We start from the raw sequence: 26,079 nt of genomic DNA, 5'->3' as shown, positions 1-26,079 counted from the left end.
TTTCCTAATCTAATACCCTCAGCATCACCCGAGTTAAATCGACTACATTCCATTTCCTCGTTTTGCTTTTGTTGATGTTCATCTTATATCCTCCCTTCAAGATATTGTCCATTCCATTCAGCTGCTCTTCCAGGTCCTTTGCTGTCTCTGACAGAATTACAATGTCATCGGCGAACCTCAAAGTTTTTATTTCTTCTCCATGGATTTTAATTCCTACTCCGAATTTTTCTTTTGTTTCCTTTACTGCTTGCTCAATGTACAGATTGAATAACATCGGGGATAGGCTACAACCTTGTCTCACTCCCTTCCCAACCGCTGCTTCCCTTTCATACCCCTCAATTCTTATAACTGCCATCTGGTTTCTGTACAAATTGTAAATAGCCTTTCGCTCTCTGTATTTTACCCCTGCCACCTTCAGAATTTGAAAGAGAGTTTCCAGTCAACGTTGTCAAAAGCTTTCTCTAAGTCTAAAAAATGCTTAAACGTAGATTTGCCTTTCCTTAATGTATTTTCTAAGATAAGTCGTAGGGTCAGTACGGCCTCACGTGTTCCAACATTTCTACGGAATCCAAATTGATCTTCCCCGAGGTCAGCTTCTACCAGTTCTACCATTCGTCTGTAAAGAATTCGTGCTAGTATTTTGCAGCCGTGGCTTATTAAACTGATAGTTCGGTAATTTTCACATCTGTCAACACTTGCTTTCTTTGGGATTGGAATTATTATATTCTTCTTGAAGTCTGAGGGTATTTCGCCTGTCTCATACATCTTGCTAACTAGATGGTAGAGTTTTGTTAGGCCTGGCTCTCCCAAAGTTGTCAGTAGTTATAATGGTATGTTGTCTACTCCCGGGGCCTTGTTTCGACTTATGTCTTTCAGTGCTCTGTCAAACTCTTCACGCAGTATCATATCTCCTATTTCTATAATATTATCCTCAAGAACATTGCCCTTGTATAGCGATGTATATGTATATGCGATATATCACTGGTATTCGACTTGCCACGCAAAACATGGTCAGTGCTAAATGGAATTAGAACCCATCACGACAGATGTGTGTATTTTTTACACGAATGGGGTAAATAACGATCCCCACTTTATGACTGCGGAGAACCACAGACTATCAGACACATCACAGAAGAATGCCCCACAAGATCATATAATGTTAGACCAGAAGAGTTCCTTCTGGTGAATCCAATTAATTATATGTGTGGTCTCTGTTCACTAGGGCGCATCCGAAAAACAGACACCACACATACAATTGTATAGACACACTCTACCGATATAAGACTATTTCAGTGTGGACGCATACCCTCGTTCGTCCCCTGCAGTGAGGCTGCAAGGAATGGGGAAAATGAACGGGGACACAACATCTGTGGTGAGCAGCACTTGAGAATTTGGATCGGGTGGGAAGCGCGTCCGGTTGGCCGAAGCGCTTAAGGCAACGGTTCTAAAGAAATGGAGCAATCGGGTTCGAGAAATTTTCAGTTGCAGCTGTTGAATTATTTCAACGTCCCAATTAGGTATGTCATACAGATTTCCCTTTCGTTAGACTCCGAAGTCGATAGATTATGTAAATACTCTAAATATTTCTTTAAAAGATTTTATATCGTAAATATTGTGCTCTACACACTATGTATTTTTTCAGTATGTTAAAAAGCCATACGATAAATAAATAAATAAATCTATAAATTTAATCGGGTATTCTTCCTACTATACTGAATATGCCCAATAAGGGAAATTTCATTATTTGGTATCCATTGTTTTTTTAATGTTAACAGACACCATTGCAAATCGATTAAGCTAAGCTCACCTTCAGTCAACTGTATTTACTTCCGAGCATACAGAGCAAAACAGATAATTATTGCCTAGCAAATGGAAAAGCTCAGCGAAGACGCGTACCTGCACAAGCACTTCAAGGATTGTCGGAACTGCTTCGTGAGATGACTGTAATCACGAAGAAGCGTTGCAAAGACGGAATACCAGTTCCCCACCGATGACATTCATTCGATGCTGTTGCGCAAGAAGTAAGTCAGCACGCATCCTCGTGGAGGGAAACTCGTGTTACGTAATGCGTATTGTAATGGGAATAGCATACGAGCCAACAAAATGTTAGCTATACATGCAAAAATTTCTGTGTCAGAAAACCGGAAACCATTTGTAGACAAAGTAGGGCGCAGAGGGTGGGAAGAAACCGAGAATTAACATAATAATTCACTTATTTAAAGGAGTACCTATCAAAAGTTTAATACCAACATGGGTAAAAGGCGGGTGAAATTTCTCTCAGCAAATTATGCATGCAGCAGGTAAGCTAGAGGGTAGAAATTCGTGTGTAAGATATCGAGGGAGGTAGCACCATGGCTAGGCACGGGACTCGCGGTAAGGCAGAGTGGCGTTCTAATTCCTGTGTGCTCATCCAAATTAAAGTTATCTTTGCATTATCCAAATCGCTTTATGCATATTTCGGAAAGATTCCTGTCAAAAATCATAGCATTTTTCTCTAGCTGAGTTTGTGCTCTGGTTGTAAGACTATCCCTGCCGTTGACACGGCATACTCTATACTCTCCTTCTTTTACTACCTAAAATAGTAAGGTATACTTCTCTTCGCCTACAGCGGCTAATACCATAAAGAAGTCTATTATCTGAGCGAGTATAGAAGAGAAAAATCATGGACTGTGGGAAATCCTCAAATGAAGAGAATTGAGGTGTTTCATTGTGTTATTACAAAGGATACCAAAAATTAAACGAAATGATAAGAAATAACGTCATCAATAAGATCGACGAGGAAAGGCATGTGTAGGAAATGCTGACTAGAAGAAAGGACGGGATGACAAAAGATGTGTTAAGGGTGTAGTTCTCTATGAAAACTTCAAAAAATCGACTTTTTCGGCTTAAAATGTTCTCCGGAACGCCTATTGTATTGTAGTCTTCATTCCAAGTTCGCCAGAAACTTCGTTATCGAGTTTAAACGTGATTTGTGAAAAAGAGTTTCCGACAATCAATCACAGCGGGGGGAAAAACAGCGACATAGCGACAAATATGGCAGCATGTAATTCAAACGATGACCTAAAGAGAATTATGGAAATTATAAATGTGCTCCAACTTGAGATCTGATCAACCTTCTACAACTATTGCACAAAAGCGGACGAAAAGCGCATCGAACAAGCAGAGCAGCGGATAACAGAAGCTACCAAAGAGGCCCACAGGACTACCATGGCCATGAAGAAAATGGAGGAGGACCTCCTTCTGGGCCTGGAAGGATTGCTGTATGGTCCAGGTATCGCTGACTAGAGTTATGTGTAAGTTAACTGAAAAAAATGTAACCCAAAACTTTCAACGTGTTCTCGAAACCGTATTTTTCAAATTAGCCGACAGCATAACTCTAAAACGGTACGTGTCTCAACACGTTACATATCACGACTTAGCATTTTACAATTATCCGATTTATGCTAATTGAAAGTGTATTAAAACGAATAATACTAAATTATTTTGTTACATGTTCAATACGACGATTTCGGGAATTCCAGCCGACAACCAATGTTCCATCTGCAAGAGGTCCTTCCATCTGGTGCAGCGGTTACAGAGAGCATCCGATATGAACACAAAAAAGATTTCTTACAGGCAAAAGTGTAAGGAATAAAACTATGTCATAAGATTTAGAACTACTTCTTATTTAACTTGAAAAATGCAAAAATAATCTTTTTCCATGCGTTGAAAGAAGACTACCCCTTTAAGGCATGAAGAATAACTTCTATGATACTAGAGGAAGTCGTAGAGGGAAAAAACTGCAGAGCAAGTTGAAGACTGGAATGCATCCAATAAATAATTGAGGACGTTATTATTACACTCTGAGACGAAGAAGTTGGCGCAGTAAAGGAAGTCGTAACTGGCCGCATCAAGCCCGACAGAAGACTGAAAAAAGATCGAAATTTGATTACCAGTGATTTCCTATGTACTTATGACATCACTATGTGCTTATACCATCTAGAAATGGCCCTTTGTACGCCGCCAAGACAGATAGTAGGCTCCCATAATTGCTGACGACGTGGCTACGTTGAGATACAACAGCGTGGGGTAGTCTAGCGGTCGAGGGCGCCTTGTCAGAGTCCGCGCGGCTCCCCCCCCCCCCCCCCCCCCCCCCCCCCCCCCCCCCACGGAGGTTCGGTCCTCCCTCGGGTATGGGTGTGTGTGTTGTTCTTAGCATAAGTTAGTTTAAGTTACATTAAGTAGTGTGTATAGAGTAGCATGGAGAGCTGCATCAAACCAGTCTCAGGACTGAAGACCACAACAACAACAACAACAAAGTAGTTTGTAAGCTTAGGGACCGATGACCTAAGGAGTTTGGTTCCATAAGACCTTACCACAAATTTCCAAATTTTTGAGACACAAAATCGGAATGGTTGGTACGGTGATACATGCCCACCGGCGGTCGTCGACTTGGACGTACTTACAGTTATCTGTAGTACTTGTGAAGGATCGTATAACGTAACATAAAATAAAACAGATATGTATCAAAAGGAGATAGGCTTGCGAATTAGAAGTGTTCAAAAAATGGTTCAAATGGCTCTGAGCACTATGGGACTTAACTTCTGAGGTCATCAGTCCCCTAGAACTTAGGAACTACTTAAACCTAAATAACCTAAGGACATCACATACATCCATGCCCAAGGCAAGATTCGAACCTGCGACTGTAGCGGTCGCGCGGTTCCAGACAGTAGCGCCTAGAAATGTTCAACTGGTTAATAAGACGAAGATATTGGTTTAATAAAATCATGAATAAACAAAATTTGTCATCAAAAATGGTTCAAATGGCTCTGAGCACTATGGGACTTAACAGCTATGGTCATCAGTCCCCTAGAATTTAGAACTACTTAAACCTAACTAACCTAAGGACATCACAGATCACCCAGTCATCACGAGACAGAGAAAATCCCTGACCCCGCCAGGAATCGAACCCGGGAACAATTTGTCATCGATAAGATATTATATCTATTTACAACAACGAGTGTAATACCTAAATACAAGCTGCAAGATGAATTTCCACGAGCAGCATAAATTGCAAATCGAGAAGGCACAGCCACCGACTGAACATCAGTAACATGTCAGTGGAAAGCGATGCAGCAAGTATGAGAGTCACGATGGTCGGATATTATCCTCAGAGATCAGAGCAGTCACCCAGAGGAACAAAGCATAAATAATTACACGATAACGCGCCGGTATTTGAAAGGTGCATGCACGATACCTGATAACGTGGTCCGTATCTGACATCTCTACAGCTCACACTATCGTAACTCACTCCAGAAATCCGTAGCAGAGAAGTGATTGTAGAGCTGATTGTAAAGATAGCGGAGTCAATTCGATTAGATATCAGAAGGATGACAATGGAAAAATTGAGAGTATGCATACTCTCGGTGATGCACACAACTTACAGTATATTACGGCAGAACGTAAAATCGCATGGGACGGCGAAACAATCTTACACTTGTCACGTAAAACCGTGTGCAACTGATAGAAATACTTCAGCAACGATAGCATTAAAACATATTACCAGATTCGGAATGGTGGCCATTATGCTGGCACGATCATCGTAAGGACTTAGAAGAGAACAGTAAACAACACAGATATGAGTGCTATAGAAACACACAGTTCTCGATTTCCTTAGAGTACAAAGTACCCATGCATAAGATATAGAAGCAAGTAAGGACGAGAACTAGTATTACCTTACATGCACTGTAAGACCTGTGAATGTAGAGAAGAAAGGCAGAGGCCATATGATACCTGTGAAAGCAAAGTAAACTGAAACGAGACATTACCAGATGATGATTTCACTATAAGAATTTAAAAGCCGTTACCTTAAACTCGAGAGATTATTTAACAGTCGCATCGGTAAATTCGGTGGTAAGCACGCGACAAGAAGTTCAAGAGAACTCCACATGGGCGGATAATCCGCGGTACTGTTCCTAAATCTTCATCTACATCTGTACTCTGCGAATTACTGTGCAGTGCGTGACTGGGGGCACGTTTTCATTGTTCCATATCTTAAGGTTAGGAATTATAGTATTTACAGAAGAATGGAAAATCTGTAGAGCGCAGACCCAGGAGAGGTCAGATTGCATTCTGGTGAAATGTAGGAATACATGAGGTAATACTGACCCTGCGATGGATATTAGAAGATAAAGTGATGAAAATCAAAACTACGTTCATAAAATTTGTAGATTTAGAGAAAAATTTTGATAATGTTGACTGGAATACATTCTTGGAAATTGTGGAGGTAACGGATATAAAATACAGGGAGAGAATAACTATCTACAGCTTGTACAGAAACTAGATTCCAGTTATAAGAGTCTAAGGACATGAAATGGACGTAAGAGTTCAGAAGGGAATGGGACAGGATTGTAGGCTATCACAGATGTTATTCGATCTATATACAGAGCAAGCAGTAAAGGAAGCCAAGAGAAATGTTGAATAGGAAAGAAAGTTCAGGGGCAATAAATAAAAACTTTGACATTTGCTGATTACATTGTAAAGACTTGGAAAAGAAGTTGAACGGAGCGGATAGCGTCTTGGGAAATCATAAACAGAAGTAAAACAAGGATAATGCAATGCAGTAAATTAAATAAAGTGAGACTGAGGGAAATAGTCTGGGGGATGAAACATGGTATTAAGGTCGAAATACAGAGTATATAAAAAGCAGATATGCAAATAGCAAGAAAAACATAACTGAAAGAGAGTTACCTGCTGACATCAAAAATAAATTTAAATGTGAGGAAGTCATTCTTGAACGTTTATGTGTGGAGTATAGCCTTGTATGGAACTGAAACGTGGGCGATAAACAGTTCATACAAGAAGAGCATACAATTTTTTGCAGTCTACATCTACGCCGGCCGATGTGACCGAGCGGTTCTAGGCGATTTAGTCTGGAACCGTGCGACCGCTACGGTCGCAGGTTCGAATCCTGCCTCGGCCGTGGATGTGTGTGATGTCCCTAGGTTAGTTAGGTTTAAGTAGTTCTAAGTTCTATGGGACTGATGACCTCAGATGTTAAGTCCCATAGTGCTCAGAGCCATTCTACATCCATGTGATTACTCTGCTATTCACAATAAAGTGCCTGGCAGAGGGTTCAAGGAACCACCTTCAAGCTGTCTCTCTACCGTTCCACTCTCGAACGGCGCGCGGAAAAAACAAGCACTTAAATTTTTCTGTCCAAGCCCTGATTTCTCTTATTTTATCGTGATGATCATTTCTCCCTATGTAGGTGGGTGGCAACACAATATTTTGCTACAGGGGAATGTTGACGAGATACCTACAATAGAATGCCATCTCCCATGCCAACCAGTATGGTCATATGACATTCAACCCGCACTTTTTTTTTATGTGTACTGAAAGCCATGGATCCAGGCAAGCAAGAGAATGCAGCACTTCTCGATTTCCGAAGAGCGTAAATGTATCGCTGACATCATGAGGCCTACAATGAATCGTCAGTTCGATACTCTACGGAAGCTTAGGTTGAGACTACGGCTTAAGTAGAATAAGCAGATCAAATGGATGTAAATTGGAATAGTTATGCAGAGATGGAGAGATCTGTACAGAATAGGCTAGCATGAACAATTGCTGCAAAACATGATTGATCAGAAACGATGATGGAACCCACTTTTAATTTAATGATACGTCCAAATAAAAAATGCGAAAGCCTAATGTGACATGTGAGTGTGTTTGTTTATGTGCACACAAAGTAAAATCGATGGCTAGTTCGACATGTGCTGTGCAGCTTGCAGCTGTGTCGCTGCCGATCGCAGGTGGTGAGACCGACGGCCAGTGTGTGCTGGTCGCTTTCAGTCCCTATTAGCTACACGAAACTCTAGGAATTCACAGTCAATCTAAAACAAAACCAAGGTAAGAGGGAAAATATTAGTACTGTCATCTATCACAAAAAAGTGTCTTTTCGCAGGTTGTTCATCACGGATTTTTGGCTACTCAGTTTTAATATGACTCTGGTTCCCAGTCGTTAGATGCACTGCTACGCTCACACATACACTACTGGTCATTAAAATTGCTACACCAAGAAGAAATACAGATGATAAACGGGTATTCATTGGACAAATATATTATACTAGAACTGATATGTGATCACATTTTCACGCAATTTGGGTGCATAGATCCTGACAAATCAGTACCCAGAACAACCATCTCTGGCCGTAATAACGGCCTTGATACGCCTGGCCATTGAGTCAAATAGAGCTTGGATGGCGGGTACAGGTACAACTGCCCATGCAGCTTCAACACGATATCACAGTTGATCAAGAGTAGTGACTGGCGTATTGTGACGAGCCAGTTGCTCGGCTCCCATTGAGCAGACATTTTCAATTGGTGAGAGATCTGGAGAATGTGCTGGCCAGGGCAGCAGTCGAACATTTTCTGTGTCCAGAAAGGCTCGTACAGGACCTGCAACATGCGGTCGTGCATTATCCTGCTGAAATGTAGAATTTCACAGGGATCGAATGAAGGGTAGAGACACGGGTCGTAACACATCTGAAATGTAACGTCCACTGTTCAAAGTGCCGTCAATGCGAAAAAGAGGTGACCGAGACGTGTAACCAATGGCACTCCATTCCATCACTCCGGTGATACGCCAGTATGGCGATGACGAATATACGCTTCTAATGTGCGTTCACCGTGATGTCGCCAAACACGGATGCGACCATCATGATGCTGTAAACAGAACCTGGATTCATCCGAAAAAAATGGCGTTTTGCCATTTGTGCACCCAGGTTCGTCCTTGAGTACACCATCGCAGGCGCTCCTGTCTGTGATGCAGCGTCAAGGGTAACCGCAGCCATGGTCTCCGAGCTGATAGTCCATGCTGCTGCAAACGTCGTCGAACTGTTCGTGCAGATGATTGTTGTCTTGCAAACGTCGCCATGTGTTGACTCAGGGATCGAGACGAGTCCGCACGATGTGTTACAGCCATGCGGATAAGATGCCTGTCATCTAGACTGCTAGTGATACGAGGCCGTTGGGATCCAGCACGGAGTTTCGTATTACCCTCCTGAACCCACCGATTCCATATTCTGCTAACAGTCATTCGATCTCGACCAACACGAGCAGCAATGTCGCGATACGATAAACTGCAATCGCGATAGGCTACAATCCGACCTTTATCAAAGTCGGAAACGTGATGGTACGCATTTCTCCTCCTTACGCAAGGATTTACAACAACGTTTCACCGGGCAACGCCGGTCAACTGCTGTTTGTGTATGAGAAATCGGTTGGAAACTTTCCTCATGTCAGTACGTTGTAGGTGTCGCCACCGGCGCCAACCTTGTGTGGATGCTCTGAAAAGCTAATCATTTGCATATCACAGCATCTTTTTCCTGTCGGTTAAATTTCGCGTCTGTAGCACGTCATCCTCCTGTTCCTGTACGACATGTACGACATCGCAATTCGGGGGTAGGGGGGGGGGGGGGGAACTTGATAGCTGATGCTGTGTGCACGTGCGTCCAAAAAGTTGCGAGACTGATTTTATTCCCGGCATATAAGTAACGGCAGCCCAGTGACTACGGTGGCAGCTTGAACTAACATCTGTAAACAACAGATGTGCATTCCACCAGATAGTTGTGAGTAGACAGCGTTAAGCAGTGGACGTGCGAACGTATTGCGTCAACGTTGTGTCACAAATCACAATGGAGCAACATCTCTAAATCGAGTGTACAAGGCGCTCTCCAAAAAGTTTTGCAGAAGAGAAAAGTGCGTGAGAAGTTCGTTCCGCACATCGTGATTCGCTAGCAAAAACAACGATACGTGCACGCCTGCTGCGACTTGACTGAAATGCAAAACGCAGACAATTATTTTCTAGAAAAAAATCATCACGGGTGACGAGACTTAGTGTTATCAGTACGAAACTACCACAAAACGACGACGTGCAGAAATTCACGAGAAACATCAACGCTTTGACCACAGTATCTGCGTTCAAGCCAGTGTGACGCGCGAGTTGAACAACATCCCAAAGAGAGACTTTTCTGTGAGTTTCAGGTAGTTGTATGAACGTTCTGCGTGTTTGAAGTTCATAGGCTTCTGTGCGTTTTACTGAAGTGGAGAGAGCCTATGTAGAATACCTGAAGCATTAAAACAACCATCTTAACGTTTCTCTGTTTTTCCTCAATACAGTCTCGAAATTGTTTGCACTGACAGGATGCAAAGATATTTTAAAAAATTGGAATTATGTGACAATTTAAGAAACATACAATAAAGAGTGGATCAGCACTGCAGTGTTGTAGTAGCCGGTATAACGTCATTCTTCCAAGGCCAGAAATTAGGTGAAACACAAACTGCTCGAGCATTTTAGAAGTGAACATGTGCACTTCAGCCCCAGTGAGGAAAGGCCACAGCAAAAATCATATATATTCACGTCACACAAACAGCGAATACAATGGCTGAGATTGTACGTTTAACTCTGTTGATATGAGCTATTAACTGCCAAAGGAAGTGCACACTATGACAGAAAAGCCAGTAACGAGAACTGAGATAGTGAAATCCACAGGATTATGTTTTGAATACATTGCCGTTGACAATATTGAAGCACTAGCCATTGCGTAGTGGTGTAAGGCGAAGTGCACTCAGTTCACGTGTTGTTATCGAAAATAATGTATCTACAAGGGTCTAAGTAACTGATCTGCAGTCTTCATGCAAATAAGGGCGGATGACATGAGAAAAAAAGATTTTAACTTTTTTTGTAGGAGATCGCTAACAGCTGGTATATATTTTAGCAAGTGCATGACACACAGCTACGTGTTGTGTTGTGTTGTGGGTGTTGTGTGCTGTCCTTAGGTTAGTTAGATTTAAGTAGTTCTAAGTTCTAGGGGACTTATGACCACAGCAGTTGAGTCCCATAGTGCTCAGAGCCATTTGAACCATAGTTACAGAATGCGTGCAGTGCCTGTACTAAATAATCAGAATCTACCAAAGACAGTGGGAGTAATAAAATCAGAGTTCTTCCCTTTGTCCTTTCGCAACAATGACACAACGAGCAGTAACGTGATCCAGGTGCAGAAAGAAAAGCTACTGCACCACTGACGATTCAAGTATGTTTATGAACACGGTACAGCGAACGCTATAAACATTGAAAATTCTACAAAATATGATGCATCCTTCGTACCTTAATGTACGCGAGAATTGTGCCTTTTATTTACGAATATCCCAATAATGATTAAAACAAATGTCACATAAATAAAATTTATTTGGAAGGTAGAGCTATGAATCTTCTGTTGGTGTCTATGGGCGCCAAGTAACGGTTTACAAAACCATCCACAGGGAACGCCTACGTTGAATCAGCGATAGAATTCATTAATAATACGAAACAAAACAAAAAATTATCCTATAATACTTGCTTCTCACCTGTCAGGTCAGTGTTTTAAATTACAGGGCACACTTACCAGCATAATGCTTTCTCTCATTACAGTCACTAGCTTAATTCGACCTAAAATACACGCCAGTAGTTACTAAACACAAACTGCTCCACTATCAAGTGATGTTACTACAGTGGAAGTATTCCTGAAATGATACTGGTAGTACTTACTTCATCCGGTCGCAGTTTATTTTCGCCAATAGAAAACAAATATCTTCCTGCGGCGCAGCCAAAGTTCACACTAAAACAACGCACCGACTGACCAGCTGTATCAACAAGATAAGGCGCCCTATCTAAGAACAGCTCTCAGACAGGCGGCTGAAAATTATAGCAGTTCAGTGCAGACAGCAGGCATCTCGTCTCTGCTTAGACTAACTAAGCCTGAGTCACATTCTGGCGCAGCTCCTGTAGCAGTCTGAAATAAACTGTCATCGACATACAGGATTAATCCGTGATGATGTTACGAACCTTTAGGGATGATGAAGAAGCGTCAGTGTATCAGTTTGAGGTAATGGCCCCTCGTCCGCAAACGAATGAGTCGAAAGCTACATGCGAAAATCTTTCTGATACCTCTGACAGAGGACGTCTTCTGTGCAAGCTCTTTGCTTTCTATATTGCATTAGAACGTAGTATGGACCAAAACAAGAAAAAATGTCCAGTAACCATGCCTCTAAAGTGTATAAATTAAGAGCTGTGAGTACTTGATCATCTTCGCTACTCTGAAACACATCTTTTCTACTGAACTAGTGCTGCTAGCTCTGAACAACTGCTTATAGCTCTTAGGTTATACATTGTAGAGCCCTTGTTTACAACATTTTTTTCTTGTTTTGATCCACACTACCTCCTGCCAAAATATGGAGAGCAACAAACCTGCAGTAGTAGAAGTCCACTGCCAAGTAGATAAAAACGATTTTCGCTTATAACTTTCTATTCGGTCGTCGCCGGACCAGGGATCCTTACCTCAGATTGCTACATTTACCCTTCTCCCCATCACTGGAAGTTCGTAACATCATTACGGAATCACTTTGTACAAAAAGCGCCACCGCAAAAGAATGCAGTAGATGGTTATGCATAACAGGCCTGCGCGGATAAAAAACTGAGATCCACATCCGCACAGCATCCGAAATTAGTTTATCGATATCAACATCCGCAGATATTAAACTTTTTCTAGACCCCTTTAACCTGTTCGGTACAGCGGATGTCTTACAGTGGAGTGCCCTAAGTTTTCGTCTGATGAGGAACTTGAAGGCCGAATACGACCGACTTTCAACACAGCACAGCCTATCATATGTTTGATACGTTCTCTAAGTTGCTACTAACTGTCGTGATCAATTAAAAGAATTTTGTGAAATTTTTTGCTGAAAATTTCTGGAACATTAGGAAGACAAGAAATATCGAGTTACAAGCTGTCTCACACTGCATGCTGTTTAAAGTTATTATCAAATTCAAAGAAACAGTGAACCAGGTTAACTCGTTACTGGTGGTGTAGTGGTTTTCTGCCGGCTCGGTAACCCATCGTGTTCGGTCAGGGAATTGGCAACTCTCTGCAATTAAAAAAAATTAAAAAAACTGAGCAAAGTTCTCATCGATAGAATCTGAGAGATGTCATGCGACAGCCGCATAGAAACGCAGAAGAAAAACTATGAAAAAGAAATAGAAGCAAAATACAAAAATAAAGTAGTAAAATGTATGACTGGAAGCCGAAATGACACGGGATCGAATCCCGGTCGACCACAAATTTTTTCAGTCTCACTTCCACGTAACCTTCACCTCTCAGTGATGTCAAGATCACCAGAAACGACACATGAATGTGATTCTGCGTTAAACAATAGGCCGCCTTTCGCTGGTTGTATAACTGGGGTAGGTTAGGGGCTCGCAAGTCGCCGAAGTATCGTGCGATTGAAAGACATGAACCAGGCCACTGAGCCACTCTAAACTATTGTTATACTTTTCAACGTTATAAATGCTATGTTGTGTACTTTTAAATATATTTAAAAATAACTCTGGCAGATTCAGTGACATTACTCAGAAGATTATTTAAGACGTGTATGTGACACACGAAGAAACAGCATTCAGAGCGTCAAGATGGTGTGGATTCAAACAGTGAGGCGAAGATTCTGATAGATTATGTATATTAACCTACTATATTGCAGTGCCTATGTTTTTATGACGTACTCCGCAACGTCCTTCAGACATGAAGAAATGTAATCGCAGTTGCGAATGTGATCAAACTCCAGCTGCACAGTGTATTGGTGACAATGAAAATTCTGCGTGTGCCAGACCGGGACTCAGATCCCGATTTGCCGCTTTACGCGAGCGGTCACCTCAACAGCCATCCGAGGGCGCCTCCAGGAGTGACCCAGACTTCCATACTCTTATGTCACCGTGTGTCTACGTCCTGTACTCGCAAAATTGCCCCGATTCCAGCATTCACGTCTGAAGTACATAGTAAAAACACAGGCACTAGAATGAGATTTTCACTCTGCAGCGGAGCGTGCGCTGATGGGAAACTTCCTGGCAGATCAAAACTGTGTGCCGGGCCGAGACTCGAACTCACATCAGCGCACGCTCCGCTGCAGAGTGAAAATCTCATTCTGGAAACATCCCCCAGGCTGTGGCTAAGCCATGTCTCCGCAGTATACTTTCTTTCAGGAGTTCTAGTTCTGCAACGTTCGCAGGAGAGCTTCTGTAAAGTCTGGAGGGTAGGAGACGAGGTACTGGCAGAAGTAAAGCTGTGAGGACGGGGTGTGAGTCGTGCTTGGGTAGCTCAGTTGGTAGAGCACTTGCCCGCGGAAGGCAAAGGTCCCGAGTTCGAGTCTCGGCCCGGCACACAGTTTTAATCTGCCAGGAAGTTTCAACACAGGCACTGCAATATAGTATTTCATGCCACGACAAGGCCGCTACGATAACCGTAAGTCTCTCCATGTACGGGAATCACAGCAGTTACATTCTCTGCCTCGTGATGACTGGGTGTTGTGTGGTGTCCTTAGGCTAGTTAGGTTTAAGTAGTTCTAAGTTCTAGGGGACTGATGACCATAGATGTTAAGTCCCATAGTGCTCAGAGCCATTTGAACCATTTTTGAACAGCAGCTACAGGAGTACGGAACGTAGACACGCGGTGGCATACGTAAGTTTGGGACAGTATTGGAGGAGTGCTCGTGTGGTCGAGGTGTGCCCGCTTCAGCGGTACGTATTCAAAAATTAGAACGATGCAGAGAAGATTAACATGGCCCCTGCGCAAGGATTGCACTCAAAATAATAAATAATAATAACAAAAAAGGCGATTAAGGAGACCGCTCGCTTGAAGTGCGAAATCCGGGTTCGAATCCCAGTCCGGAAAAGATTTCCATTGTCATCAGTACATTGTGCAGCTGAAGTCTGATCACAATTCATAACTGCGAATACATTTCTTGTATATTAAAAGGGGCTTCAAGTAGCTCTGTGGCAGCTTTCGGTAATTGCGTAACTGACCTCTGTTATTGCAAGCGAAACATGAATGATTCAAGAGTGAAGCAGCTGCTGGTACGTTGGAAACTGGATGCACGTGTTATTGTGCAGAAAATCAGGAAGAAGGACCTTGTAGGTGTCTACCCCATCTATGTCACTGTACATTGAAACCAATACAGCGGTAACAATATTGGCTTAAAACAATAATAAAAGTTATTATCGTAATACTCGCACTTTCCTCTAATTTTTAGCAGCAAAGTAATTATTAATATGGTTATCCGCAGATGTACCTGCGGATGTCCGAATCGGATCAGGCTTTTATTCTCAAACTCCTCATTACCGTCTGCGAATATCTACACAGTGTTAGAACCAATCGTGACGATACGGGTTGCAGCTTAGGCGGTGGCCAAGAGGAGATCCTCTTGTTATTTATTTATTCTGATATTTTTCCGCGATGTGGAGTGCTTGCTGTGTCGCCTTGACTGAAAGTAGAACACCAAGGGAAGTTTTACACCCCTACGTTGGCTTAGGGCTAGCAGTGATTAGTGAAGCATGGAATGGCTTTTTCTGTTGGAATATATTTTTCCGTCCGGTATTGGTGCTGACTGGAGGTGTTCGTCAGCTATAAGAATACTGTGTGGTTGAATATTCTCGTCTTTTAGAAAGTAATCATGATTAACTTCGGAGGCATAAAGACGTGTATGAACATGAGGTACTTCATTCCCATAGGCCCACAAAGGGTTGACACGGAAATACGCAGAGATGTGCGATTCCACTAAAACATATACTGGTACAAAAGGCAGTGAAATGGAAACGGTACAGATGGAAAACAGTAAGTAAACTGTTTGTTTATTCAAAAACAGTTCAAATGGTTCAAATGTCTCTGAGCACTATGGGACTTAACATCTGAGGTCATCAGTCCCCTAGAACTTAGGACTACTTAAACCTAACTAACCTAAGGACATCACACACATCCACACCCGAGGCAGGATTCGAACCAACCGTAGCGGTCGTGCGGTTCCAAACTGTAGCACCTAGAACCGCTCGGCCACTCCAGCCGGCTCAAAAATAGTTGCCATAACTGTTAATACATATATCCCACTGTGAGATAAGACGGCCAAGGCCTTCATGGAAAAATGTTTTGCGATTGCCTACGAAATAATGATCGTATCCAGGCATGCACCTCTTCGTCGAAACAAATCGACGGCCACTAATGTCTTTCTTCCGGGCTCCGAAAATATGAGAATGGCGGTGTGAGAGATGGGGACTGTATGGAGGATGGGCAAGGGCTTCCCAACGAAACTGGAACACGGCGCCACAGTCAACGCACAGGGGTACGCGGACACTTCGCAAAATTGAAGCGCGCCATCACGTCGAAACGCCCAGGATTGTTGACGGATGGCATCATTCTGTTGCGGGGTAACGCCTGCTCACACGTTGTCAGGTTGTTTTGACTGCGCCGGCCTCTGTGGCCGAGTGGTTCTAGGCGCTTCAGTCCGGAACCGCGCTGCTGCTACGATCGCAGGTTCGAATCCTACCTCGGGCATGGATGTGTGTGATGTCAAGTTAGTTAGGTTTCAGTAGCTCTAAGTCTACGGGACTGATGACCTCAAATGTTAAGTCCCATATTGCTTAGAGCCATTTGAACCAATTTGTTTTGACTGCGCTACGGAACTTTCGCTGGGAAGACCTTACACATCCTCCATACAGTCCCGACCTCTCCCCATGCGATTTCCATATTTTTGGAGCCCAGAAGATAGATATTCGATTTGCTTTTGACAAAGTGATGGATACCTGGGTTCAAACATGGCTCCGTAGGCAGCCCCAAACTTTTTATATGAAGGCACTAACCGTGTTGTCTCACAATGGGTTAAACATGTTAACAGTTGTGGCCATTACCTTTGAAATTATAAACAGTTTACTTACTTTTTCCGTAGGTACTATATTGCTCAACCTGTGTTGTTCTAATGTACCTTGCAATGTCCTTCAGATATGCATGCATTTCTGAAGGACATTGCGAACTACCTTAGAACATCATAGGCACTACAATATAGTGTTTCACACATAATGACTGGGCTTTCACATGTGGAATTTGGGTCGGTCCTGAGAGCGTGCTCGTGTGACCGATGCGCTCCAGACGAGTCCCGGTCCGTGAACAAATTTTCATTGTCATCAGTGCATAGAGCAGCCAAAGTTTAGCAATATTCGCAAATGCGAATAAGGCTCTCGTACTCCATCTGTCTCGTTTTCATTGACTGCGTCTTATATCATTCGACGTACAGAAACTCCCTCGACCGAAGATAACCCTTGCATGGATTTTTTAATGATGATACCGTTCAGCATCTCGCTCATTCATAACCGTCTGCTGTCGCCTTCGAAACCAGCTGGTGCTCATCTTTAAAAGGGACAAGTGTCCAGTGATCACTTGCTCAGCAAGGCGTTGGTCGCCACCTGTAAGTGCTCCCTCATCTTACGTGTTGTGACTTTTTTACTCGAAGAAGGTCACCTCACTTTCATATAACGTCTCTTGCGTAGTTGGTCAACGTGTACACTTTCGGTGGATGCACCAACAACAGGTGATATTTTTCGAGTGTCCGACTTCACAATTCATAATCGGCATCTGTTTGCGAACTCTTGCGTTTCGTCTCTGGACCTCGTAGTCACAATACCCTGGCACAACATACAGGTTGTCCGAGAAGGAATGGTCAGTGTTCAGATATATGACACAAAAGATCACTCGAACCAAGAAAGTCTAGTAAATATGGACTCTAAAAAGCATACCTTAAGAGTTCAGTAGTACATATGTGTTTCGTAGTAGCGAAGATGAACAACTGCTCATAGCTCTTAAGGTATGCACTTTAGAGCCCATGTCCACCGGAAATTTTTTTCTTGTTTTGATCCATACTACCGCCTCTCAAAGTACAGCAAGGAGAGAACCCGCAGTAGAAGAAAGCTGTTTCAAGCTATCGAATATGAAGAAGCTCTCGTAGTTCTTGAGGCATATATTTTTGAGCCCTTGTTTACTAGATTTTTTGCTTCGAATTATCGTTCCTGTCATATTCATGAATATTGACCATACCTCCTGGGACACCCTGTATTCGCAAAATGTAGCCAAGTATTTAACCAACTAGCAATCTCTGTGTTATTTTGACCTGTCCCTGCAGTCTGTCCGTGGTTCTCTGTAGCAGTTCATACCCGACCGAATACTTAAGACACTGGATTTGTTTTCCGCGGTACGGAGATTCAGATGCCTGTCAGGACAGGTAGATTTTGGTTTTCTGTAGTTTCCCTAAATCGCTTAAGGAGACTACCAGGACGGTTGGTGTGTGAACGGGCACTGTCCGTATTTCACGCCCAATTCGAAGTTAGAGCTTGTGCTCCATCTGTAAGGACTCCGTCGTCTACAGAACGTTAAACCCTCATCTCGAAAGGAGATTGTAAGGTGCCTCTCACGTGAGGAAGACATTTTTACCAGTTTTAATAAATTATTGTCTCTTATCGATGTATTCACGATAGTTAGGAAGTGCTGTAGTCCGTAGCCGGCCAGGAATCGGAGAGCATTTCCCACGCTGGCTGGCTAAGTGACGAAGCGCCCATATGTCGCGCGTAGTGGGGTGGGGCTCGGCGCTGGACCGTAGCAACAAGCGTTAGCCTGGGAAATATATCTCGGGAAGTACCGCCATCTTGGCGCCAAAGTCATCGATTTTGTTTATTTATATTTAATAATTAAAGTCATTTATGACAACATGTACACTAGGAGGAGCGTCTGGATGTTTAAAACTACTTATTATAATTTTGCCTCGTTAAAATTCACACCAGTTCATTAACAAATGCATATCTTAGTAAGTACGAACTTGATCGGAAATCCACGAACGGTGACGAAACTAGTAAGAGATACGGACTGCGCACCAAAGTCGGCAGTCGGTGTTAAGAGCGGTTCCTGTCTTCTTCAATGGTAGCCATGCTCTCGGTTACGAGTAGTTTGTGACATGAGTGTTTCATTATTGATCTAATGGGAATAAAAGTCATATTACGGCATTCTGAATGTTAATTTCGAGTAAATAGATACCCCAAAGTTGACCGACAGCAATTTCAGATAATTAGCTTCCACCGATCGAGACATCCAATGCGCCAATGAAGAATCTGCACGGGACGACATTTACGAGAGCTGCACCCCGCCCAGGTAGGAGTAAATCCGACGACACGACCCACCAAGGCGGATCAAGGAAGGTCCGACTTACACTCGCAAATTCCGAGTGGAAATGCTGACCAGTCATACTGTACGTCACATATACCACCCTCTACGGACTCGCGGCTAAGCTGAGTAATAACAGTATCAGTTTAGAAGCGAGGGGATCTTGCATTTGGCATCCCTGGTGGGGAAATAAAACTGCCTGGGAGGAAGAGCATTAAGAAGGCAGTTACCAAATCTTGCATTTGGCATCCATTTCGGTGGAATAAAGCTGTGTGAGAGGAAGAGCATTAAGAAGACAGATGGCAAGTTTGCACTTGGCGTCCATGACGTCGGATAAAACGGCGCGGGCGGAGGAATGCTATCAAGAAGATTATTATTGAAGATACCAAATTTGCATTCGAGAATGGCGACTTGTAAAAAGTGTTACGAACAGCAAGTAATAGTGATTTAAAGTGACTGAAACGGAAGCAGAAAGTGAATAGTGAACGTACAACGGGTAGAGGGTAGCAACATTAAAAGTGAACGGTACGCGTCGCTGAGTGCGTAATTGGTGTCGCGAAACGCAATAAAGTCGTGTTGTGAAAAAATCGCGTCTAAGGATTACGAACATTTCGCGGTCGCCAGTGGAACGATCGATCGTCGGGAAGATATCGAGGAAAAGGAGGCGGCAGCAACGGACGTGGCAAGGACCGCCACAGATACAGCGGAGGCAGCATCGCGCGTCAGGCAGATCGAAGGAGCGGCATAACAGGGGTGCACCGGAGGCGCGCTCGCGGCAGTTCAGAGTTCGACGCTCGGGCGCAGCGGTCGAGCCAGCCTCAAATTAATGCCACGGCTAGAGAACAACGAAATTTACCTAACGTAAGTCGAACTTTAAACATTCTAGGGGTGATAGATTCGAGATTCTGGTGCAGAAGGGTATGTTGTTGAGAAACGAGAAAACGTTAAAATGAGTGACTTAACGGAAAATATAGAGCAAAATATCGCCCAAGCCAACGCAAATTTAGTGGAGAGTAGCAATGAATTGTTAACACTTGCTAGGTCATAGAGCGACCGGAAATTGAAATGGTTGATGTAGTTGAGAATGATGAGCAGGGAAAGATGGTAGAAAGTTTAGAAACGGCAGAAACAGGGGCTTTGTCTGCCACTGGAAACGTTGTTAGAGAGGATGCAAACACAGTACCGGAGGCTATACAGAGCAGGGGTGAAGAAATGGGCATCAGGGAACTGTTGATAGCTATAATGAATGGTAACAAAGCGTTGAGTAAGAAAATAGAGGAAATTAAGAAAAATACTAATAGGCTAGATGAGTATATCAAAAAAGCTGACAATAAATTCACCGACATAGAGGGAAGAATATCAACAATAGTATAAGAGTAGAAAACGGTAGCGAGTGATTTGTCAAAGAGGATAACCACAAGTGAGACTGCAATAGTGCATCACAGTAGAGATATCAGTGAACTTAAAGTACCACAACTTTCGATAAGTATGTTACTAAGGAGATTAAAAAGCAAGAAGGGGAAATATCCAAAGTAAACGATAGAGTGGAGGAAGTAAAGTCAGAATTGTCGGATTTGGTAGAGAATAATACTAAAGAGATATCTGACAGGGTAGCTAGTATTCAGCAAGAAGTCAGTGATTTTAAAAACAGTGAGACATATCTTTGCTGAAAAGGTAGAAAAGGCTCTGAGCACTATGGGACTTAACATCTATGGTCATCAGTCCCCTAGAACTTAGAACTACTTAAACCTAACTAACCTAAGGACAGCACACAACACCCAGCCAGCACGGGGCAGAGAAAATCCCTGACCCCGCCGGGAATCGAACCCGGGAACCCGGGCGTGGGAAGCGAGAACGCTACCGCACGACCACGAGATGCGGGCAGGTAGAAAAGAAATTAGATGCTAAATTTAAAAAATCTAAGGAAACAGGTAATAATATGGGAAAAATTAATAATGAGGACCACTATCTCAGTGTGTGTACTTTCCATAATTTCGATACGAGAGGGAAGTTACATCCCAAAGCGTTTATAAAGCAATTTAAAGGGGTTTTGTCAGAAAATCGGGACGACAGAAGAAAAATAGGTTGTGTCACAAGCAGAATGGAAGCGGACGCTTGTCGTGGGGAATGAGAGCAGGAGAAGCATGCCAAAGTTATGACGAATTTATTAAGAAATTTTTGGACAAATATTGGTCTAATGGTACACAAGGTAATGAACGTAATAGTATCTTTCAAGGGAGAAATTTTCTTTGGAGTGGGTACGATAGTTACAAAGATTATTTCCAGAGTTTATGAAAAAAAAATTGTATTTAGATTATCCAGTGAGTGAGGAGGATCTTATTGAAGTAGTGTTGGTGAAACTGCCGATATCTGTTCAAGAAAAGCTGATAGGCATACCTAAAAAGAAAGCTGAGGACATATTACAAGCACTTGATCAGTTAGATGCTTTATCAGCGGAGGAAACATCCAGTAACGGCTGGAGAGGTGTAAATTGGAGGCCAAGGGAAAATGAGAACTGGAGAGAGCGTAACAGGAATCACAATAACATGAGGGATAACGAGATGCGTGATAACGGGCATAACAGACGTGGTAGAAGAGGCTGGAACCGAGGAGGTTCGAACAGCCATGGTAATAGACGGTACGAAGAACAGGGAGAGAGATATGAGGGTGGCAGGACCGCAAGAGGTCCCGAAAGAGAAATTACCGAGCTGAAAAACTAGAGTGGAGTTCGTGTGGGGTCCGAGCACGAACTCAAATGAACAGTGGACCAATACAGATCAAAAGGGTAATAAAAGAGGATTGGTGCGGTATTAAAGAAACTCTTTTAGAGGAAGATGAAATGGTGAGTAAGGAGGAGTATCAACCGATAATAGATGTGGATATTAATGGTATCGAAGCAGTAGCACTCATTGATACAGGTAGTGAGTTGTGCGCCATAGCAGAGAGGCTTTATGACCAAATAAGAGATCAGGAAGAGGTACCTATGTTACCGTTACAAGGTGTTAGAGTCGTGGGTGCAGTATGATGAAAAAGTAAGGTAATAACAAACCAAGTGTTATTGGAAGTGAGATTTCAAGGAATTGTATTGGAAGTTAATGCTATAATGGTACCTGACCTTTGCGTAGGGCTTATATTAGGGATGGATTTATTGGTATACCGTGGTATACCATGCAGCTGTTGTAGACTTAAAAAGGGGTAGTGTGATCCTGACGGTAAATGGTACTAGAAACGAGTTTAAATTTAGCAGGGCCATTCAAGCTAAAGAGAAGGCGCAGGGAAAATTCTACCTGAAAATAATGCGTGAGTGTTTCCAATGGGAAGCAGATTCGAAGGGGAGTGACTGTAGGAAAGAGAGACGAGAGCCAGTTGAGGCAGAATGGTCAGTAGAAGATACCAAAGCTAAACTAAATAATATCGATGATACGGACCAAGGTGCAAAAAAAGAACTAGGAGAGTTGGTGGTAAAGTATCAGAAAGTATTTTCAAATAGACCTGTGTTAATGAAAGGAGAACCTTATGAGTTGAAAGTCAAACCGCACCAACCATTCAAACTGAGATCCCCATGTGATACCTTTGGCAGGAAGGGAGGCAATATAAAAAGAGTTACAAAGGATGATAAAATTGCAAATTATCGAAAGATCGACGAGTCAATATTGCAATCCGTTAGTGTATGTGACAAAGAAAGATGGTTCAGTGAGAGTAACCTTGAATGCTAGGATATTGAATAACATAATAGAGCCTTAGAATGATAGGCCAGAATCTCTTGAAGAATTGTTCCAAAGTTCGAAGGGGCCAGCAAATTATCTAGCCTCGATATGACTGCCGGGTACTGGCAAATAAAATTGGCTGAGAAATGTAAACAGTACACAGCTTTTGTATATAGAGGCAGGTGTTATCATTTCAAAGTTCTCCCATTCCGATTGAATATATCGGTAGCAGCGTTCATAAGGGTGTTGGATAACATACTGGGAGAAGAATTATTGTCTATAATCACCGTTTATGTGGACGACATTCTGATTACTGCCAGTATTAGCAAGTGCACAACAGGATTCTGGAAGACGTGTTGAAAGCGTTTCAAGAGGGCAATGTTACCGTGAAATTTAACTAAGTCCGTATTCGGAAAGAGCGAAATACAATTTTTAGGGCATATTATATCAGCAGAGGGTATTAAGCCGAATCCTAAGAAATTGGAGTCTATCAAAGAATTCCCACAGCCAAGAAACAAGAAACAAATAAAGTCGTTTCTCGGTTTGCGTAATTTTTACCGAAAATTCGTGGATAAACAGGTATTAGATGCAAAATCACTGCATAATTTAACCGGAAAGAATGTATCTTGCGTGTGGACAGAGTAGTGTCAGAAAGAGTTCGATAACATAAAAGAAGCTCTACCACCCTAAACTGGACACAGAATTTTGTCTGTCAGCAGATAGTTCAGACTTTGGAATTGGTGCCCACCTATTCCAAATGATAGAGACGGAAGAGGGAGTATAACATCGAACTATCGGTTTCGCGAGTAGATTGTTGACAAAATGCGAGCGTAACCATACCGTTACTGAAAAGGAGGCATTGGCCATAGTATGGGCCTTCAAAAAGTTCAGATACTATTTAATGGGTAGAAAAGTAAAAGTATACACAGACCACAAGGCTTTATCTTTTATGAAAAGCTGCAGATTAACACACGGCAGACTCACTCGTTGGACTATAGCTCTCCAGGAATACCAATATGAGATACATTACAGACCTGGTAAAGACAACGTAGTAGCGGACGCGCTGCCCAGATTGCCATTGGGGATGAACCAGGAGAATCAAGATTTGTCGGATTCTCGAGAAATCCATTTGTTATATATGAAAGGGGTGGAATATGAGGATAAGATTAAAGGGTATCTGAGGAATATATCACAGGAACAAGAGAACGACGAAAGGTTGCGTAAGGCAAAGGAGAAATGGGAAGAAAATCAAGAACCACAAGTGAGGGAATATTACCTAGTAGAAAATGGAATACTATATCGCAGGACTAACCTGGTATGGGGTAACTGGAAGTTGTGTTTGCCTGAACATACCATAAATGAGTTTCTCTGGTATATTCACATGAGCTATGGTCCTAAAAAGTGTTCTGAAAAATTGACAGAAACATGTATTTCCAGTAATATGGTGAAGAGGGCCTGAAAGGTACTGGAAAGATGCGAGAAGTGTCAGAAAACGAAGACACCTACAACTAGTAGCAAGGGTCGGATGTATTGTGTTATACCGGAAGAAATAGGAGAGATGGCATCGGAGGATGTATTCGGGCCACTACCGATCTCAAGATGAGGGTTTAAATACGTTTTAGTGATAATGGATGTATTTTCGAAATTTTTGAGGCTGTATCCCTTAAGGAAATGTACAGGGAAAGTAATGGCAAATAAGTTAGAACAGGATTAGGTTCGCACCGTGGATAAACCAAAAAAAATGCTCAGTGATAATGGGTCTCAATTCGTATCCAGAGTACGGAAGAAGATGTTGGAGAAGCTAGACATCAAAACCATATATATAACAAGGTTTCACCCAGCTTCGAACCCGGTAGACGGAGTGATGAAAGAGCTGGGACGGCTTTGTAGGGCTTACTGCCACGACCATCACACTGCTTGGGGAATGTATATTAAAGAGTTTGAGGAGGTACTGAACAAACTGCCACATTCGACAACTGAGGTATCTCCATATGAGTTGTTAACGGGCAAAAAGCCTAGAAACATGATTGAGAATGTAGTGAAATTCCCAAAGAGATCAAACATGACTGTAGAAGAAAAACGGGAATTGGTGTTAAGCAGGATGAAAGAAAAAGGGGCTTATCGGAAGGCAAGGCATGATAGGAATATTATACCCAAGGAATATGTAGCGGGAGACGTAATACTGGTTAGAGCTCACAGGAAATCGTCCAAAATTGACGCCGAAATAAAGAAATTTTATGAGATTTTTGAAGGTCCTTATGTGGTAAGTAGGGTACCACACCCTAATGTCGTGGAAGTGGCTCACCCTGAGTCGAAAGTAGTCAGAGGAATTCACAATGTAGTGGATGTAAAACGATATCGTGGTATTTACGAGGAAGCCTCTTAAGTTGACGAGCATGAATAGTAGCTGCCAGGCAGATATCTCTTTAGCGTAAAAAGAAAAAAAAAAATGAAAAACACCCTAATCTGGCGTAGCAACTAACTTATTTGTGTATTAAATATAGAAAGACATGATAATATGGAAAGAATCTGTAATAAACATAAGGGGAATGAAGAAATCATAATATTTACTTTGAGAGTAGGTCAGTAGGTGAATGACCCAGTGTCGATGAATGAGAGGCGGGGTGTTACGTCATGCGAGGCACCTGTTGGTCTTAATGAGCATTTCTCTTACCGGCCCAGCTGACGGGTCGGTGCCCTAGCGTCTGAGAGTGACGTCATGAGGGTGTGTCTACGACTTTGTTTACAAACGAAGGCTTACATACTGACACAGTGGTGTTTAGCAGGATGAACTGTAATGAAGTGGTGGTGGATAGTGTTTAACGTCCCATTAGAGACGGAGCGCAAGCTCGGGTTAGGGAAGGAGTGGGAAGGAAATCGGCCGTGCCCTTTCAAAGGAACCATCCCGGCATTTGCCTGAAACGATTTAGGAAAATCACGGAAAACCCAAATCAGGATGGCTGGAGACGGGATTGAACCGTCGTCCTCCCGAATGCGAGTCCAGTGTGAACTGTAATGAAATGTAGTACATAAATCTTAGTATTATTATTGCTTTATAGCTTTGTTATTTGATTCCCCAGGGACTGTTGTAAAATATTATTGTATTCTTCTTTCTAAAGTAGTCTTTTTCTGTTTCAAGTACCATTGTAATGTATCTGATGAATGATGAGACGTAATGTGGACGCTCTGGTAAGCTGACCAAGGAATCCGGGAAACCTATCCAAAGCAATATCAATTAAAAGGGAAGAACTGATAATGGCTGTTGCTTCCGGATCCCAGCGAAACCAGCGAACAGAAGAACCCTAACTTCGGGATTACAGTGAATATTGGTTCGA

General features: G+C 42.6%; 1 protein-coding gene and 2 non-coding genes across 4 annotated transcripts in view; 2 read left to right on the top strand and 1 right to left on the bottom strand.

The window, feature by feature from the left end:
• LOC126161903 (cytochrome b5-related protein-like) overlaps window positions 1-26,079 on the bottom strand; it is a 133,981-nt gene that overhangs the window by 60,559 nt on the left and 47,343 nt on the right. The window contains exon 1 of one of the 2 annotated variants that reach the window (XM_049918065.1): window positions 11,567-11,646. The exons of the other annotated variant lie outside the window; for it this stretch is intronic. Within the exon in view, the coding sequence (XP_049774022.1) occupies window positions 11,567-11,571 (5 nt within the window). The 5' untranslated portion in view covers window positions 11,572-11,646. Of the gene's footprint in view, window positions 1-11,566; window positions 11,647-26,079 lie in introns of those variants that run through there. 2 annotated transcript variants of the gene reach the window in all.
• Trnap-cgg (transfer RNA proline (anticodon CGG)) lies at window positions 14,151-14,225 on the top strand. The gene has a single exon. It is a non-coding gene; the product is annotated as a tRNA-Pro (tRNA).
• LOC126163354 (U6 spliceosomal RNA) lies at window positions 14,567-14,673 on the top strand. The gene has a single exon (XR_007535240.1). It is a non-coding gene; the product is annotated as a U6 spliceosomal RNA (small nuclear RNA).

This window comes from Schistocerca cancellata, chromosome 2, assembly GCF_023864275.1.
Source record: "Schistocerca cancellata isolate TAMUIC-IGC-003103 chromosome 2, iqSchCanc2.1, whole genome shotgun sequence".
Taxonomy (NCBI): Eukaryota; Metazoa; Arthropoda; class Insecta; order Orthoptera; family Acrididae; genus Schistocerca; species Schistocerca cancellata.
This window is presented reverse-complemented; position numbering and strand designations above follow the sequence as displayed.